The sequence below is a fragment of the Microplitis mediator genome, chromosome 10 (assembly GCF_029852145.1).
Source record: "Microplitis mediator isolate UGA2020A chromosome 10, iyMicMedi2.1, whole genome shotgun sequence".
Classification (NCBI taxonomy): domain Eukaryota; kingdom Metazoa; phylum Arthropoda; class Insecta; order Hymenoptera; family Braconidae; genus Microplitis; species Microplitis mediator.
Window position 1 is genome coordinate 2,899,625 of NC_079978.1, and position 20,628 is coordinate 2,920,252.

The 20,628-nt window shown below is 35.1% G+C and overlaps 1 protein-coding gene across 1 annotated transcript; it reads left to right on the forward strand.

Moving 5' to 3' along the window:
- The first annotated feature begins 14,177 nt into the window (after positions 1-14,177).
- On the forward strand, positions 14,178-20,322 carry LOC130676017 (uncharacterized). The gene is made up of 3 exons (XM_057481973.1): positions 14,178-14,611; positions 16,053-16,214; positions 16,292-20,322. Exons 1-3 carry the CDS (start codon positions 14,545-14,547, stop codon positions 16,501-16,503), a joined length of 441 nt encoding a protein of 146 aa, XP_057337956.1. The 5' UTR covers positions 14,178-14,544; the 3' UTR covers positions 16,504-20,322.
- Positions 20,323-20,628: the final 306 nt, after the last annotated feature.

Sequence of the window (20,628 nt, forward strand, 5' to 3'; positions counted from 1 at the left end):
TAAATTGCGCTCTCTCTCAATCTCTTTTTATTTTAAATATTTAAATATTTAACTTAATAAATATTTAAACTCCTCATTGTTTCCCTGTAAATAAAATCGACCCATCGAATTTACCACGTAGAGTTACGACCGAAATAAAAGTAAAATTATAAATATTGAATATATATAAATAAATAAATAAATATATATAGATATATATGATAGATATTAAAAGAAATTAACGACGAATCGCAACGATACCAACTTTTGTAGTAAGTTATGAAAAGTTTAAACGAATCGGTTGTAAAACTGATACTTTAAATAGAGAATTAATTAAAAATAAATATATTAATTAATTGAAGTAAAGTATATACGTTTAGATGAAAAATATATATAAATATAAATATATGTGTACATATAATATTAATAAATAAAAGATAAAGTTATATTAAACATTTTTTATTATTATTATTACTATTATATTAATGCAGACTGAAGACAGATGGCCAGTCATTTGTGAACCGCGAGTTTTTCCGTTTCGTACGTAACTAAGTAATAAAAAACGGATTGTGCCAAATTTATTAGTTTTTTTTTAATAATGTATACATACACACAACAAATATATAAATGAACATGATTTTTTTAACTTTTTTTAATACAAGTTGTCCTTGACTGTGACAAATGCGATAAATTTATCATTTGTGTAATTTAAAACCATTTGTAGTAAAAAAATAATTATGCTCATAAATAATAGTCATTGTCATTGTCATTATTATTGTTACTGTGAGTAATAAAAATTTTGTATCTTTATTATTTATATATATATAGATAAATATATATATATATATAAAATTACATTAAATTACTGAAAACGGCCTGTGTCACCGCATTTATTTAAAAGAATTGTATATTTGTTACTTTGGATGAATAAAATATTCTTGTATACTCAAAGCATAAAAAAGTATTTAAGAAAAAATATAAAAATATTTAAAAATATATATAGAGAAAAAAATAATAAGATACACTTGAGATTTATTTGGACGTAGTATTAAATGAGCCGACGGCGAAGATAGAATTGGGAGTCGGGACTGGATGCGAGTCGAGTGGTTCTTCACTCAAGCAACACTAAAACTCTGGGTTCTGCTGGCTGTGATGTTTCTATCCGTGACGTTAAACCGTCTGTGTGCCGTCGTCAGAGGGTGGTGTTGGTGATGGTGCTTTTTATCCATGTGTGAGAGACGTAACCACGCATGGAATAGACGTAGAGCACGAGGAATGCGCTCTTGAGAGTGTTGCTCAAGTGCTTCAACGTGTTACTACAGTCGTCAACTTGAGATACTCATAAAAATAGCTCTCAAGCGGTTGGTTACTTTTCAACGACGTCCAGCGCACCATCACCACTGCACGAGCATCATTACAAATTCTTAGCGTTTAACCCAAGAAATTTACCATCTGCCTCGCGATATCTCCCATACGTATCTCCACCTATACTCCCATCCCACTTCTCACATATACATACATACATACATACATATATTTATATTTATTCCGCATACATATTTATGTTGTGAATATATGTCACTGCATAAAGTGTAAAAGGTACGGAGTCTAGTGTGGAGTGCAGAGCTTTGGGTCCATTCTTCATCCGTCATCTCGACAACTGTCTCCTGTCTCGGGCTCTTGTTTTCCAGGGAATGGCCCACACTGCAAATGTCAACAATGTTTGCTACTAAACACGACGGCACTGACGTACGAACTGTAAATATACTACTTGCTACTCATATATATACATTACGCCCTGTACTTAATATATATTTATATTTTTTACGCATTTAAATAACTGATGTACGCGGAAAGGTGAAGAGTAGACGGAAATAACCGGCCACGCAACCCACCAACGACATTTATTATATATATATGTAGCAAGTAATGTGAGTTAGTGTGCGACGCACACACTAATTTCCAAGAGAATTTCCCGCTACTACGACTGCTACTGATGGTGCTACTGCTACTATTACTTTGGTATGACCAACGTAACCCTCCCTGTAATTAAGAGACTTTGTCATCCGAGAAAAAAGCCCGGCGCCACAGCTTCCGATCGTTGATTGGTTTCGTAATTGGTTTGATTGTCCCGTGGCCCAATTAATTAAATTTCCTATAATTGCATACTCTGCAATTATTATTATTTTTTATTTCATTATTTTTATTTGTATTTTTTTTTATAATTTAACTAGGGTATAATTTTAATTCTATTGTTGCTGTCAGATGGACAGCCTGCACTTAACATGTCATACCTTGTGTAGAGTCGAGACGGGGGCGAGGAAGAAGAAGAAGAGGCCGAAGGCGAGGGGTGAAGGTGAATGGTAGGTATAGAGGAATAGAATTAAAAGTATAGTTTATTAACTGTTGGTTAAATACTCGGTCTCGGTCTCAGTCTTGTATTGGTCTCTCGAGTTTAAGGAGAACGCGGCCGGCGATCTTGGTGGTCGCTGTAAACAAAGCGCGGTGGAGTCACGGGCTTGAGTGGATCATGAGAGCATAGAGGAATAACCGAGTCGCTGGACCAAGTCTTAACAAACCGGTTTCTGTGTCTGAACGTTAAGAGACTTAGCATTTGAGAGCCGAGAGCCGCAGGAGACGGGAACGACGACTAATGTTATGTATAAGCAGAGTTCGGAGTATAGAGTATAGAGCTAGTATAGGGACTAAAGAGTTGAGTTGAGTTGAGTTGAAGGAAAGAGAAGAGAAGAAAATAAAAATGAAAAGGAAAAAAGGAGTAGAGTAGAGTAGAGTAGAGTAGAGTCGAGTGGATTCGAGTACATTATGTACACAGAAAATAAGTAACTGCTCACAAGTAGAACAGAACAGAGTACAGGATCACGGTAACTAGGATCCACGAGACGTAACGATATAATACGTATTTTGTTGCAGTTAATTTATCGATGAGTTTATTATGTGATGGCGAGCTCGGATGCTCTTCTTGGAATCACGGACTCACGTAAGGCATTCAATTTATTTTCAATTATACAGCCACGCGGCAGGAGACGTTAAAACCCTACAGTATTCTCTGCTGTGTATAGTAGTAAATACTAAGTCATCTTTTTCTGTCTATATAATGCCATCAGTTTATATATTAATGGTATATAGTATATAGCATGCAGTAGATAGGGCTGGGTCGACTCGGGCCGGGCTGATGCTGATGCTGACGCTGACTACCGCTGGATAGGAGGTTGTAAAGAAATCTAAATGGAATTGGGGTAGAGCAAAAAATAAATATAATAAATAAATATACCGACGTTTGCTGACGTGTGTTTATAGCTTGATACATTCGATCATCGGTGAAAGAAGATGCGCATATAAATCGTTAGGGGACCGGACGCAACCGCTCTTGTCTCTTGCCATTATACTGCGGCTGCATCTATCCTCGTTTTTTTTTTCCTTTTTCCTTTTTTCCTCGGCGCACTGTATAGTGATATCTATGAGTCATCTAGAAAGAGCAAAGTCACCAACAACAGACAGTGAGCGGCGAGCGAGCAGAGGGTTGTGACTTTTATACTCGCGGAAAAGTTGGTAGTTCCCCTAAATTCCGGATGACTCCTTCCTCAGAACTTCTCTATTTTCCGTTTCCCAGTTCCGTCGTGCGATCTCCCAGTCATTGTGTCCCCAAGCCATTAAACTACGATTCCTTGACGTTCCTTCTTCTCGGTAGTAAGCCAGTTGCCTATACTACCAGGACCAGGATGAAGATGAGGATGAGGATGAGAATGAGAATGAGGATGAAGAGGAAGAGGAAAAGAAGTAAAAGTATAAGGAATGGAATGGGTAGGTGGATATTGTGTGGATGGCTGCGCGATGAATTGTCCGCCAGCGAGCGAACGTGCTTGGAAGAGCGTCACGTCGTCGCGTGCGATTGCTGAGAGTGAAAAGGCCAGATAGCAATGAGAGGAGACAGTAGTTGTGCTGGTAGAATAAAAAATAATAATAATAATGATAATAATAAAAAGGTATAAAAAGAATAAAGTAGCTGAAGAATGGGAGTGTGTGGGAGAAGGAGGAGACTTATAGCAGCATGAGAATAAGAGGCTGCCAGTGATGAAGGAGTTGGCTGTGGGGTCGCTGAGGATGAGCTGAAAAGTAAAGAGAGGGGTCCAAAGCTCAACTCACTGAGCAGAGCAGAGGGCTCTTGGCCCACCGCGTGGTTAATGATTCGTGCTCTTCCACGGCTGCTTCTTTACGCCGAGATCCGAGGATCTAGTCAACTGAGACAACGCGATATGACGCATCACTGTCTCTTGTACGCGCTATTATCTACACATGTACCATTACTATATAATATGTCTATATATACATGTTCATAGTAATAAAAAAATATTTTCGGAGACTTATATCGGGCTCGACTCGGTTGGGTGTAACACTAAAGTTTTAAGTAGCGAGGAGACGACAGATAGAGACACCCGGTGATGAATGTAGCGAGCGTGTAAATCCGTCGTCGATGCATGACGTTTATCGCGCCGACGGCAAACAGGCATTCACGATTCAGATTCTCCTGCTATGCTGTTATACTACTTCTGCTTTTGCTTCTGCTTCTGCTTCTGCTGCTGCTGCTGCTACTTCTGCTGCTACTTCTAGATGTGGATGGAGTCGAGTTGGAACGAGAGTTAGTTGTGTGTCGAGGAGTTGTATTATATAGTTGTATGTAAAATAAAAAAGTAGGTACGGCAGTAGGGCTTACGGCTTATGCGATGAGCTGGGAGTCGAGTAGTAGGTAAATATAACTCTCTCTTTCTCAAGTGTACGGATATATAGATATAGAAGGTAGTTAAAGTCTGGTCTGTATGATGTGTGTGATGGTCGTCCTCTTAAACCAGATGTAACGTTTCACTTCCGTTTTTCCCGACACACACCACCTATAAACCCGACGTCTACGCCTCGTGTCTCTCATGTCTCTCAGTATTATCCGCTTCTTCACTTCAAAAGTTATTATTTTATATTTTTTTTATTCACTATTATTATTTTTATAACTTATTTATGGGAATATAATTATGTGGATGTATTTTGAGCGGCACACGTCAAACTACCACTCGTGTTTGCTACACACTCGACTCAGCCGAAAAGTGTAGCCGCGTATCAATCATACGATTAGTGGCTGTTTGTTTATGTAGTACACTAAGTAAGCATTTACTATTTTTAAGTTCATTCTTTCTTCATAATTCTTCTGCTCCAGGTTTCCCTTCCCTTCTACCCCACCCCCTTTCCCTCTTCTTCTACTCAAACTTAAATTTTTTTTTCTGCCGCTTATTTAACATTTTTTAGTCTGTTAATTTTATTTTTATTTTCTTGTTATACAAACAAAAAATGAAAAGACGAGGAAAATAAACGTGACAAAAAAAGAGTGTGTGGCTTGTTTGGGATATGGCGTTGGCGGAGATAGGGATATGAATTGTGTGACACCAGACAAAGATAGACCCGCAGTACAAGCTGAGTAAAAAGTAAAACAAAAACCCGAGTTTGAAAATAAAAAAAAAAAAAAAGAGGCGAACCCAAGAGAATGTGTGTACATGTGACGTGGCCACATCACCGCCCCCGTTCGCACCCGGCTTTAATAATGACTGTATACATACACATACACGTACACATATATATGTATACATATATTCTATAATAGAATAAAATAGAATATAATATAGCGGGAAAAGTAGTAGTGCCGACGTTAAAGTTGGAGTACGTATCACAGAGAGATGATATTTGAGGAACGTGCCACGAGGATAGGCCATCAAGCTTTTCAATGTAAAAATAGCGGAAATTGCATTTCACGAGAAACACGAGGGTGTCATGCTCTCGCGTTCGTTCACTCTCTCCTATGGAACTTAAACACTCGAGCACACATCTATAGATATAGACATACAACAGCGAGTTATTATAAATTGTATTGTATATAATTCTAGCTAGTTAGTCATATCTAGTGACCATTAAGGCATTAAGTCATATTAAATTGTCCAACCAACACTCCATTGTATATTAATAACAATGCTTGGTTAAGTTTATTTCCGACTTGCCGGATACTGCACTCGTCGTTCTCTTTCTCTACTCCTTTCTTTTCTTGTACTTTTTCTTGCGCTATCTCTTATTATTAGCATTATTAGCTTCATTATTATTATTATTATTATTATAGTAATAATATTCCGAGCATACACGCGGGAAATAAAGTGGTCCTTTTTCGCCTCGCTATGCACTTGGCCTCGTATCCGCACAAGAGAGCTTGCACATAACACTCTATACTCGACACAACATATATTCGTTATTCAACACGCCATTAAGCGTGCATACGTCGAGCAAAGGAAAGTGTACGGTCATAAATCGTAATTACGAACCGGCGCGACCGAGAATTTGTCGCAGGAGCATCCATCAGCTGCATCTGACAACCCGACGCCCTGTATTAGTATAATATAAGAATACTTAAACTATATAGATGTTATATATATAAGAAGAGTGTGGATGTCTGCATGGTCTGCCTGTACGTGTGTGGCGGGCAGCGAAGAAACGCCAAGAAGCATTGATCCAACTTTCTGTCATACTCTGTTAAAATATTTGACATTATATTGTCGAGAGCAAAGACAATTCATCGCACACGCGTATCCTCAATAGATGTAATATATACGTTTTTCAGTACATATGTTCATTTGATGTTAAAAGAAAGGAAAAAAATAAAAAAGCCTGTCATATCTGCTGAGATGCTGCGCACTCATATATACATATATATATGATATATGATATATATATAGAGGTGAATGCATGCTCATTGCTCTAATCAAGCGCCACCAGCTGATGACTGCGGGGGACTTGAGCATTGTCAAGACTTCATCTCGGTTATATATTTTTTTTATATTTTTTCGTGTTATTAAAAAAGTCCTACGTGCTGAAGGAAAAAGAACAAAGGATATTTTGAAGGTAGTTGGCGTATTGTCCTGTCAACGTGGCTTTTGTTTGCCACACTAATATCTAAAACTTTTCTCCATTCCATAATTTTTTCTTCCCTAGGTCCCTTTTTATCATCGCCTTTTCCCTTTATCTATTATGTTTTTTTTCCCTTTTTTTTTTTTTATAGATATTACATGCTTTAATATTTATGCTGAAGCATATAAATGTGTACATGTGTAGAGCGGGAACGAAAAGGCGTTTAAATAGTTATGACAAAGGAAAATAGCCAACCAAGTTAGTTAATGGTAATTATAGCGGCGTCGGACGCAATCCCATTAGCACCGACGCAATTTAACCGATCTATCACAGCCTATTAGGTACACTGCCGGCGTGGCGATGCTCTAGCCACCCCCTAAATAGGACGACCCCCATGTTCCTCATTCCCGTGACCGGCGATACCCCATCCACATTCCTCCACTCTCGACTCTCCATTCCTCTGTGTATCTAAATCTATATCTATGTTTACTACAGCCTATAGCTACCGCATACTATCAACATTCAACACCGATACACACCATTACTAGTACTGGAACGGTACAGTGTAATCTAGTCATCATTTTTCATCGTACCGTAATTTTTTCCTATATTTTTTGTTCCTTTTTTTTGTTCCCGTAACTCGATGACGGCTCGAAAAAGACCTTGTTCTTTTATGGACTACCAATGTGGGACGATTTAGAAAAAAAGCCTGAACATAAGACGCCCGTATCCTCCCACTTGTACATATATACATATTTTTCTCAGTATATATCTTTATATGCGTTATATATATATATATAATAATAATAAAATGGTATACAATATACTAGGATATGTCGCTCATTCTGTCACAGCCACGTGCGGTTTCGTGTTACACTTTAATTCAGCCAATTTTAAACTAGCGACACATATATATTTTTTATATATATTTAATCTAAAATGCACGTGCGCACTCATCGTCATCATCGATTTATCCTGCGGGCCACGAGATGCTAATTGGACCAATTGACATAGCCCGTGTATTTAACTCTATGACAGTACAGTGACGGCGGTCCCCGCTGGCCATGGCTTATTCGCATCCCGCACACATTTCGCAGCACGCATGGGAAATGAATTTAAATATCAAATAAAGTCTGAACAAAAAAAAAAATTCTATATATATGTACTGAAATAAAATGGTGTAAAAAATAACAAGCGACCGATTACTAACTACAACAACGCGTTCGGCGAAAGGCTGTTATTATTGGGCAGGGTAAAAAATATTGAATATAGCTTACGCGGGGTTTCACATTGCTAATATGAAATGAAAGACCGAAATACGAGTAGAGCCAACGAATATGCGGCGTTCGGCGTACGAAGGAAGACCTACCGAAGCGAAGCAGTATATTCTTTTCTGCATATTGCATATAACCATCTACGCCGTGCCATACCGGGAGAATATTGTAAGTAAGACGAGAGAGAAACTTTTGAAACGTGAAGCCCCATAGCTGAGTGCTGTGTATGCTCATGTATAATATACATACTGCATATATGTAAGCAGCACCGCGCCCAATGACTAATGTAAGGGACAAGGGCTCGAGCTCGGAGCTGGCTGCTGGCTGCTACTCGACTCCGGGCCGTATATAATACTCGGATAAAAAATTAATAGATTATACATTCGAGTGGATAGGCGGCAGAAGGAATTGAAAGGGGAAATGATCGAACGGCGTATTATATCACAGGATGATAATAGTGCCCGTGGTAGTGGTGATGATGATGATAGTCCCGGCTCGAAGGACCACTCAACTACACCAGCACAGTAGCCGAGAGTTCCAGTGCGGATAGTTTGGTTAGCAGTCCCCGGTACGGGCTTTTGGCATATATAAACGCGTTACTATACTTGCGGGTATACTCTCGAGTACGCCTGCGGTTAACGAGCTCCCTACCAATTCAGTCACCGCCACTTCACCCGATCCTATCCAGAACACACCACCAGCCACCAGCCAGCATCAGAGTCAGGGTACGCTCGACGTCCGTGGCTTATATATGCCATACTTATATATACTTCTGTATACATATATACCCACTGAAAGAAAGAGAATAAAAATTTCCACCCCGTATTATTTATAAGAAATGAATATATGCCGGGTTGGTGTTTTTGACGGGGAGATTGACGGCAGTTGAAACTGTCTAATTCACCAATCTATAATAACCGCTGAGCTCTATATACCTTTTACATATGTGCCCATATGTATACATTTACATTTACATCTACATCTACATCTACATCTCCATCTCCAGCCACGTATGTGTATATGTATATCAATGTGAAAGGATCTCTCCTTCAAGTGGTCCAAACATCCCGGCGGACAAAGCCGAGTTAATGCTCGTGCAATTCTACGCTACTCTCCCCTCCTAAAGCGATTATCCACTCGCAAAGCAAGAGGCCCTCCATGCCGGCTCGACAACTAAACTGAACGTCGCCACCGAGGAAAGTGCGCCCGCCAACTCGCTATATCTAATCGTTGGGGATTCAATCGACGAAAGGAGACAAGTACATCTACATCTACATCTACATCTACATCTACATATGTATGTATATACACACAAATAGCAATGTATCAAATGTATGTAGATGTAGATGTCGACTGGCGACTGTTGAGTATGAGGGATTGAAATCGCGTACGTAACGAGACGTATTGTGTGCGCCAAGTCCAGTCAGTCAACCAGCCATTGCCGGATGGACTGCACGGATGTGAATAAGCCACAGGGGGATGCAGCTACTGCCGTGCCGAGGATCTTTCTGGAGGGCTCCTCTGATGATGCCGTTACCATAAATTCATCTCTATTTCTACTCCTACTTCTACTTCTACTTCTACCTCTACCTCCATCTCCACAGATATACATAAACATATAAATGTAAATATCGTAGGAATAAAGATACATATAGTGGTCGGTTTAGTTAGAGGTTGCGTGATTGCGAATTCAAGTAAAAGTTGTCGACGGGAGAACCACGCCCGTAACGCTTCCTATCCGAAATTGCCGAATCCTCAGTGTAGTATTATATAGTTTTAAGATCGCATGCGCCAAATGTATCGTCGTTCGATAGCCTACTCTCTTTCCCGTTGGTACACTTGGCGATGATGAATAAGAAATGAGTTTAAGAATTTCAGATAATGGAGACGCTTCCTCGGTTGCTGCGGTGATGCTCCGGTGGGAGTGGGTGTCCTCCATACTCTTCGGCAGCCTCCCAGCCCGCACCGAGCGAGTAAACCGACTATCGGCGGTAGTTGTCGCCATGAGGTCTCCAGCACGAACGAGACAAAAGAAAGGGCGCTCGGGTTAGGCGTTCAAATGCACTAATGCCGAGCTTGCGAAGACAACAGCTGCTTGTCCGTTCAAATATTTAAGAGCCAACATACACACACCATAAACTCCTTTTCTCCGAATGCAAATGTCTTTGTTTGTTCGTAGGTTTGTTCGTTGGGACCAAGGGATGTAGGGATGTTTGTATATGTATTAAATGCTCGCGTTCATTATACATACATGCAAACATACAAGCATACAGTACACATATTACATATACATATATATACGTAGATAAATACAGTAGTTCAAGTAATGTAGTATCAGGTATTAGGTTTACTCGCTTAGTCGCCAGCACTCATGACTAACAAACCCGGTAGGCTAGTGTAGCAAACAGTGTAGAGTGCAAAGGAAGAACGTAAATGTCAGCAATGAAGCTGGCAGACGACATCGTACACCCGACAGTACGGTAGTAGTGTACGATGAACGATTACAACAACCCCTTTGGGGTGTGCTGGCTCTGGTGTTAGCTGCTGGCTGCTACTACTAGTGTGGTGCTACTACTGCTTCCCATTTCCCATTTCCCATCGCGAGCAGAGAGTGACGATCGATTTATGCTGCGTGCGCCATACGAGTTTAGTTTGAAATCACTCTTTATATAGACGTATATATCTGTAGCTGTTGGTGGGTGTAGAGTGGATTGGCGTTGAGAAAGAGGTAGGATAGGTTGTTAATGTAATGTAACGGTGGAGCCAAAGCCAAGTTGCTTGGGGAGCTCTAAAAGGTTATGGTCTACACTGGATGGGTATTGAATAATGACTTGACGGCTCCGATAAACGCACGGCTAATCGCACAATCGATTTGCGTATATAAGATGCTATCTAGTAAGTTGATGGTAGTGGAGGGTAGTGCCGAGGGTGGCAGGGTGCTGGCTGGAGAATGAGGTAATTTATTTTCATATGGTTGATGGCTGGGTTTTTTTCCCGGTTGTTTTAATTTTACGAGGAGGATGTTGTATATACATTTGTTAAGCAAAGACAGATGACTGGCGGGTTATAATTAAGATTTACCGAGTGCGAGATCGTTTGATACTTTATCCTTTTTAATTGGGTTTTACGAGGCAACTTTTGCGCTAGATGTGATTTATGAGCCAGAGTCACTTGCTGAGTTCCCGCTGTCTGACTTCTTTTATTTTCGTATCGATCGCTCTTTTGAATGTGAGCCCGGGTGCTTATGGGGACGCTGCTGGTACGGGATATTCTGCTTGTTGAGTGTCGGTAAAGATGTGAAAATTTCAGTTGTAGCAAAGTTTGCTTACCGCTGGTTCACAGGTTTTTCGATTGATGATAAGATTCTTCAGTGAAGATACTTCGGGATTTGAATCTCTCGGAGATCGGGATTGGAATGAAATTTTTACCATCAATGAAAAATAGGGAAAAAGTTTAAAAATTGAATAGAAGATTGCGGTTTATGTAATGAATTAGAATCCAGAAACGAAATTTAAATAATTTGATAATTATTCATGTTAAAATACACTAATTTAAATTATTCACACAAACACTGATATTTATTAATCAATTGTTTATGAACCACAATTTTTAATTTAAAAAAAAAAAGATTTTAGGTGCATTCGGAAATGGTCTAGCTCTCGCTATATAGTAACGCTTGGCGAGAGCTAATTTAAATATTTGAATAATAAATTATTAGAAACTGGAGAAAAATTTAAAATCGTACGCCAAAATCAAATGGCGGCAGAATATGATATAAAAATATTTAAAATATTAAAAAAAAACACTTGAGTGTTTGAACAAACCTTGGCGGGGAAATAATATGCAGAAGGGTGTCCTAATACACTTGGAGATTTGAATTAAATTGCTCCAAGAGTATTGCAGCTAAAAAAACGTCACTTAACTGCTATTTCCCCACCAGACGATGCCAGATGATTTTGCTCAGGAACTTGGAGGTTGTCAGCATCAGCCATCAGCAACACAACACTAGCACTGAACACTTAACACATAACGACACTACATACACTTTGCACAATTTACACTTTACAAACACTGCACAATTTAATTAAACAATAACTATGAGCAACAAATTTAATAAATAATAACACGACGTAACTGCAATTCTGTCTTTTAATTCAAACGTAAAGAAAGATTTAGACTACAACTGCCATTTTCGATGATACTGACTGCCGCTATCGAACCGTCAGTTGATACAAAGCAATCGACTTTGCGATTCATCGACCGCCCCCACTCTAGCAAAAATTTGAACGTCGACTACAGTAGCGCCAACTTGGCGCGAAATTTCAAAATTTAAATTTAATCACTTTATTAAAAATTATTTATGTCGATAATTTTATTAATTACACAAACACTCACTAATACTTTTTAAACACTGGTATATTAATAATAATTAATAAAAGTTATTTATATAGATTTTTAATGATCTTGAAGTTAACATGATCCTGAAGTTCGCAAACAGTTAAAAATTTTCGGATTTTTTTTTTCAACAAATAAAATATAAAAAAAAAAAAAAAAAATGTGCACATGTATAAAATCAAAAAAACTATATGTGCAATTTTTTAAATATTTTATTTTTGAATGTGTCGTTTTTAAAAAAAAATCAAAAATTATTAGACGTTGACAAACTTCAGTATCAGGAATTTTAAATTAATAAAACGAATGTTAACGAACGCCTGTAACTGAACAAAAAAATGATGCGACGATTTAATTAGTTGTTAGTTTTTGTTATTTATATTTTAAGTACAGATAAAATTATTATCACGAATTGTTCGTTAGATGGTAGAGAATATTTAAAGACACGAGTTTTAATTTATTTAAACAAAAAAACGGTGAATTTATTTATTTAATCACGACTTAGATACTGTCCGAGTTGATGCAATGGCGTCAGAGTGAAGTTTGACTCAGAACACTTGCGCAGTTGTAGAAACGGTTGGTACGACCTGCGCAGTAGAGACAAAATCGACAGTCAGTCTCCCGCGTGATGGCTGCTCTCATTGTCTTTGTCATCTAAGCTCCGTAAAATAATTTGATTAATTATTTTGTGGCATGATTTTGAACATATAAATCTTTTTAAATTATTTCTTGTTTAACGATAAATATTTAAATATATAAAATTATGTGTGTCAGTGAACGTGACTTGAATAATAGATTAAATTCAGTGCCTACTTTAATATTTAAATGATTTAGTTTTATTAAAGATATTATTTTCAAATTATTCTTGTGAATTGGTGATTGATTACTTGTATAAGTTTAGTTTTTTTGTGAGTGGTTATATCTTTAATTTATTTACTTGGACACCGGCGATGCACAAGTACTCACAGCTGAGAATAAAAGTGGCGGGAAGAGTGAGTAAATTCAAAAAATTTTTTTTTTATTTTTAGCTAGAACATTATTAATTAATTACGGAATTATTGTGATGATTTTCGTTGATTTATTTCATATTTATAAAAACATTTATTTAATTTACTTGGAAATTAAATTTAAAATTCTCCCGCGTGTTTTAAAAAACGTTCTATTCAAAACGGCGTTATTTTAAATAAATTTCACACGATTACTCATTTTTTGGTTTTAAAATTATGTATTTTCTTACAAATATAGATCAATGGAAAGATATAAATATAAATGTTGAAAAATTTGAACACCTGCAACTCGTCATTAAGGATACAATAAAATCAAAGCATAAATTTTCCTGTCCTGTCTGATTTCCGAAAATCGGACCGAAACCAATAACTTCCTTTTTTTTTTAATTTTCATGGCGGGAAGTTTAAAATTTAAGAATTTTGACCCACAGTAAAGGTAAATATTTTTTTATTCAAGTGTTAAATAAAATTTACCGATGGCCGAGTCGATGATACAGGGGTGGCTGGAATCACCAGACAACCAGAGATTGAGATCGCGAGTGTGGGTGGCCGTAGTCGACTGGCGCATAGAAAAGTCAAAGTGCACTGCGCGTCTTGTCGCATAAACCGCGGAGATACGTTCAAGTGTACAGAAGTACCCGCGATTCGATACGACCAACATCACACCACGTGCTCATTTACTCAACGTCAAATCATCCCCGTATGGCCTACAATAACTCACTCTACCTAAAACATTTATTCCATCCATTTTTTTTTCTATAACAAACTAAATAACACATTCCGTCTAAGCCTAGTGACTAATTACTTATTAAATTACCAGCTAAAAAAATTTTATGTGATTACAAAGTGTAATTAAGTATTCATCTATCAATCAGCAATCAATTTTTAAAAAAACCGCACACTTATCGCATTCGATAGCATAAAATTTATTTTAAAAAATGATTTGTCGTCAAGTTGCATCAACTTTAACGTCATTCGTCCTGTTAATTTCATTCATCTCCTACGGTAAGTTTTGATTCTTCTTCAATCTAAAAAAATTATTATTCCTCTTGATCGTCTCTCTACTAATTATTACGAGTCATATACAAATTAAATTATCAGGGTGGCTTTAATTACTGAGAACTCGGACAGTAAAAATTGATTAGAGTGAAGCAGATTATGTAACAATTGCCCAGGTGGCACCGTTCCAATTTCGTAACAGTCCTCGAGATCAATGATTCAAAAATCATCTCGAAAAATTAAGACGAAATCAATAAAAACCTGGAAATAAATGAACTTTTTTAAATCCCTTGAAGATTTAATTCGATAGCAAATTTTCTTTTTTTATTTCTTGTTTTATTAATCGTTAGAATGGAAGTAACATTTAAATATTTAAAGATTTATTTAAATAAAAGTTATAGAATGAGGGCAGGAATGAAGGTGTCACTATAATACATTGGGTAGTTTACTGAAGTCATATAAAATATTGTCAGCACTTGTATTACTTCTCACAGCTTACCTATTCATGTGTGTTTTAATTTTTCCAATATTGCTATTGTATATATGTGTATATGTATATATATAGACAACAATATATGGTATTGTGGATTTTAAAATCCATTTCATCTCATTTATTGTCGGGAAGTAAACCCGGATTTAATTAAAGACAGCACGCGAGCGGGACTTTGGTTGATGTTGGAGGAATTGAAATATTTCCGCGGTTGCTTACTGAGGATTGATTGAAGTTCATTAACTTGGTAATAGGTCAAGACTCGAGGCAGTAAATATTTAAAAATTGGTACAGTGGATAAATTACCTGTGACCTTCACCTTGAAATTCAATTCATAGAATTGGCTAGACTTAGGGGTCGTAAATGTACTGAATGTATTTATCTCAGCCTCTATATATTTGTATGTGTATATGTATGTATGTGAGAGGAAGATTGGGATAGGGTACTGGGTCGATAGAAACTAAGTGACGTCATGACACATTTTTGCCCTAGTTCCAGCGAGATAATTCGAGCAGACTTGGTACCGGTGAATTTTGAAAATTATGATGGATTGTCTGTATTGTAATTTAATATTCAAATTTTTTTTTATATTACAGTTTAATTTATATCTACTGCTATGTTTGTTTTATTTATTACGACTGGCTATTGATTTTTATAAATGTTGAAATTTCGAATTTTATTCTTGTTTTTAAAATTTTGAATTTTAATTTGTATAAATTTATTCCTTTGAAAAAATCAAAATTAGAATTTTTGCAAATAATTTTATTCAAAAAAGTTGGAATTATAATTTTTATAAATTTTTTTGTTTTAAAAATTTTACCGCATTTTTTTTTTTTTTTAAGTACTGAAATTTAATTTTAATTAAGATTTTTGTAAAAATTTGTATTTAAAAAATTTTCAGTCTAATTTCTAATTGACTTTTTTTAATTAAAAAAAAATTTGATTACCAATTTTTAGGAGATGCAGTCCTTTGTTACGAATGTAACAGCGCATTTGATCCAAGATGCGGTGATCCCTTTGATCCTTACAGTCTTGGTACAGTAAATTGCAGTTTCCAAGAGCGTCTTGAGCACATCAACAAAATTGAGCCGACAATCTGCCGTAAAATTTCCCAGAAAGGTAACGAAAAAATTGATTAGTCCTTTTTAAAATTTTTCAAAAGAACCACCGCTAAATAATACGAATTTTTGACATAGTTTACGGTAAAATAAGAGTAGTAAGGGGCTGCGGATTCATAACCGATGTAAGAGATGACGCCGAGTGTGTAAGAAGAAGCGGTACCCATGACGTAATGGCGTATTACTGCTCATGTACTACAGATCTTTGTAACAATTCAAATTACGTAACACCCAATTTTGGATTGCTGCTGTCTATTTTTAGTATTGTCTTTATTTGGACAATTAATTAGAAAACCGTCCCACGTATCAACTGAATACTATTAAAATAATAAATACTTTAATTAATTAAATAAATAAATAAAAACAGATAACTAAAAAAAATCTATTTAATTAATTAAATTAGCCGTTAAGTAAATGAATGTTTTTATGATCAGAACAGGCGCGTTTTTACATATATACATCATCAAATGTATGTGTATAATGGTATTTTTGAAATAATAATTGTCATATCAAATTGTGAATTGATGATTAATACACTGTAAAAAATTAGCGGAGTAAATCCGGACTGTCTATTTATTTGATCCACTCGGAGTAAAATTTACTCCGAAGGAGAGTCAATTTTAATACTGAAACTCCAAATCGGAGCGAATGCAGATTTAAATAAAATCCAGATCACTCCAAAATCACTCAGCTGGAGAAATAAATTCCCCATTTACTCCGAATGCAGAGTAATTTATTAAAACTCCGGAACTCCGAGTGTCGAAATGTAAATTTGAATTTAAATAAAATCCGAATTCACTCAAAATTCTTTACAGTGTAATGTTATGGAATTTAAAGATTTTAAATGGTCTAAGCCGGTTAAATGAAAATCAAAGATTAATATTTATAAATAAATAAATAATTAGTAATACATGTCAATTTTACCTCAAGTGACTAGTCTCTGAATTTTTTTTTTTTTATTTTTTTTTGTAACTGAAGATAAATTGTTTGAATTACTGACTTGGATTTGAAAAGAAACGCACGATACGACTCTTGATCCGCTCAAACGTTTGCTATTCCGTAAAGATGGACGATTAGGAAAAAAAAAATTGAGTCTGACGGATCACGCGTCTGTTCAGTAAATTTAAAAAAAACTGCCAGACTATTTCAAAAAGAGATAAATAAAAATAATAAAAAGCTTTGTCGCTTTTGTCGCAATATTAAATGAGAGAGTCTAGTCGTTAATGCTAATTTAATTAGACCGATGGTAGTTCGAGGGAATTTAATTCGTTAAATTGATTAGGAATATTTAAATAAAACAATAGATAAATAAGTTAAATTACGAGAAAAGAAATGTTTATATTAAAAATTTGGAACACCAATGACCTTTTATTGTTCGTCCAATTGTTATTATTATTGATTAGTTTTTTTGAGCTAACGTCGTACCTCAGCAATTGAAATATTGTCTACTTGCAATAATTAACGAGAGCAATGAATGATACTATAGGCAATTAATTAAATAAAATTTTAAAAATTGATTTTATTAAAATATAAATAAAGTTTTAAATATTTGAAAACAGTGGATTTAAATCGTTATATTAAGGAAAGATTTAATCCATTAACGCTCATAGTAAACTCTGAAAATTTTGAGGGCTGGAAAAAAAAATTAAACTTACGAATATTTCATTTCTATTGAAATTCTTCATCGAACTTTTAATAATAAAAATTTTTTGTTAATAATAATGATTTATTTTATAAATTCAAAAATCTCTGCCGAGTTAATTATGAATTTTAATGGATAAAAAAAATGAAAGTGACTAATTGATTAAAATAAAATTAAAGGTGATAAAAGCAATGATTTTACTAAAAATAAAATTGTGAACTTCATAATTATTATAATTGATTAATTGTTACGGTGTACATAGATGTTTGCTTAAAATATCAGCCAAATTAGGTGAGGTTACTCTTTTTTCAGAGAAGCCTTCGGAACGACGTGACTGCATCGGCGAGATTTTTTTTCTCTACTGTAATTTACGGTTCTGTCAATTAATTATTTAATTTCCTTTTAACTTATAATTTTAAGTGTTTTATGTCTGTTATATTTTAATAATTTTATTGAATGACATTTAGTTCCCAAGTGTCCGCTAGATGGTTTTGTTCGAAGGCGCGCTCACATGTGGAGTAAAAAGGCGGCTGAATAAATACGCTGGCAAATTATTGTTGGAGGTTATTGTCAATAAATATGACATTTAAGGGCATTCTCACCCCCCCCCTCCCTACTTTTTTAAAGAATTCAATGATTTTCAACTGTCAATTATAGAATTTTCGAGCATAGTAATTTTTACACTTGTTTACAGTCCAGTCGCGTTATAAGTCCGCCGACTTATATTTCTTGGAAGACATTCCCCCTCTATGACTACGAAAATAATCATAGACACTAGACTGGGCCAAAAAAATTGACTATTTTTTTTTTTCATAGCTATATCGAAAATATTATTCAGAATGACAAAAAAAATTTCATGAAAGTTTGAGCACTTAAACGTTATTGAAATCGTTTTGACTCAAATTCAACCTTGAATAACTTTCGAAGGAGTGAATTTAGCAAAAAATGTTAAGAGGCCTTTTTTGTAGAGCATTAAATTTCCTTCGAAAATCAGTCATGGTCTTTATTAGATATTTATTGATTCGTCAGTTACAAAATTCAAAAGTAAAAATGTTAAATCGAAAAAATATATATCAATTTATTAAGCTTAATTAATCGGAAACGGCTTGTCTGACGAAAATTTTCAATCAGACCTTTTTTGTAGGGAATTTAATTTTACATAAGAATAAGTGAAAATGAATTTTTTTTACTCCAATGATTTAGCAATTCCGACGTAAAACATCAAATTATGAATTAATATTAAAAATAGCGATGATAGACCTCTTAAAATTAATATTAAGGGCTCAAACTTTCATGAAATTTTTTTTTTGTCATTCTGAATAATATTTTTTATATAGCTACAAAAAAACAAATAGTCAATTTTTTTGGCCCAGTCTAATGTACACGCTCAAACTCTTGCAAAGAAGGGGAAGTGTAAGTTACGGCGTTCAACTGCTGAGCAAAAGTGGGGTTACAGGAATTCTTAGAATAATATTTCCTATAACGCGATTCGACTGTATTTGAATTTCCGTCAGGTGACCAACGTCCGACTTTACTATGAGACCATAGAATTTCAAACGAGAAAAATTTCTCCGTGTAATGACGTTGCCTTTTTTTCAATTGATGCTTTAATTTTTTTTGAATTTAATACATAAAATATAATTATGGTTACGACAGTTGTCTGAGAATGCCCTCAATGGTATATATTTATAAAGTACAGATTAATTCTCACTCTACTTAAGTATGTACTAGGAAATAATGAATTATCAATGAAAAACAGCTCAAAATTATGCCAAAAGTTATGTAATCTACAAAATTTTTTGTTAAATAATAAATTTCTCGTCGAAACAGTCGCATTTGCCTTAAAAAATTTAGCCTGTAAGATTTAGATATTACATGAGAAAAATAAAATATTAAATATCATTTTATTGTAAACTTATTATATATATAGTACGAATTAGATCCGTTTGTTGATATTTCTTCGATTTTTAAACCGATCGACAATTGAGTGGCATTCTATTGATACTATTTTGATGGTAAAAAAAAAACATATCGAGCTCGTAGATTATCGTAATTAATAAACGTATCAAAATTTGGTTGTTTTTAAAATTTAATTTATAAACAAAACGGTGGAATTTTAAAAATAATTATTTTCATAAAAAACTTAAAGTGGAAATAACGAGATGAATATTTTGTACGGAATATATTTTTGAATAAATACTAAAAGCGACTGTGAAATTGATAAGGTGAAGTAAAAAAAAATTAAGAATTGTAATACTCGTAATAATATAACTATAATATATATGTGTCATGAAATAAATATATTTATAGCAGTATTTTTTTTCATCATTTGTGCGGTATCAAAAGAATGTCAATGTTTTATCGGAGAAGATTATTTGTAACGACAATTATAAAGTTGTATAAAATAATACACGAGAATCAACATCATGTGTAGGAATGATTTATTAAATAAAGCGTTGAATGATTATGAAAATTACTGTGTCATTATATATTTTCCCGGCCTATTAGAAAAAGTATATTCGTAATCTCTAATATGTTTGACTCCTAATAAAACTTTTTTTGTAAGTCTCTAGTACAAATAATGGATGAAAAATCTGCTCGTATCCAACCGACATCGATTATTCAGAAAAATTTTTTTCAGGACTTTTTTGTATTTTTTCTACTAGGAACATCATCTCACTCTCCATAGAGAATCATCTCCACCCATCTCCACCCATGTCCACCCGGCCTCATATGGGTAAGAAATAAAAAAATTGATACTTCTTAGGACTTT

Excerpts from the sequence above, each read along its gene's own strand:
- LOC130676017 (XM_057481973.1), top strand. The coding sequence starts at position 14,545 with ATGATTTGTCGTCAAGTTGCATCAACTTTAACGTCATTCGTCCTGTTA. Across the intron at positions 14,612-16,052 it reads AATTTCATTCATCTCCTACG|GAGATGCAGTCCTTTGTTAC; the intron begins GTAAGTTTTGAT and ends ACCAATTTTTAG. Across the intron at positions 16,215-16,291 it reads CCGTAAAATTTCCCAGAAAG|TTTACGGTAAAATAAGAGTA; the intron begins GTAACGAAAAAA and ends TTTTTGACATAG.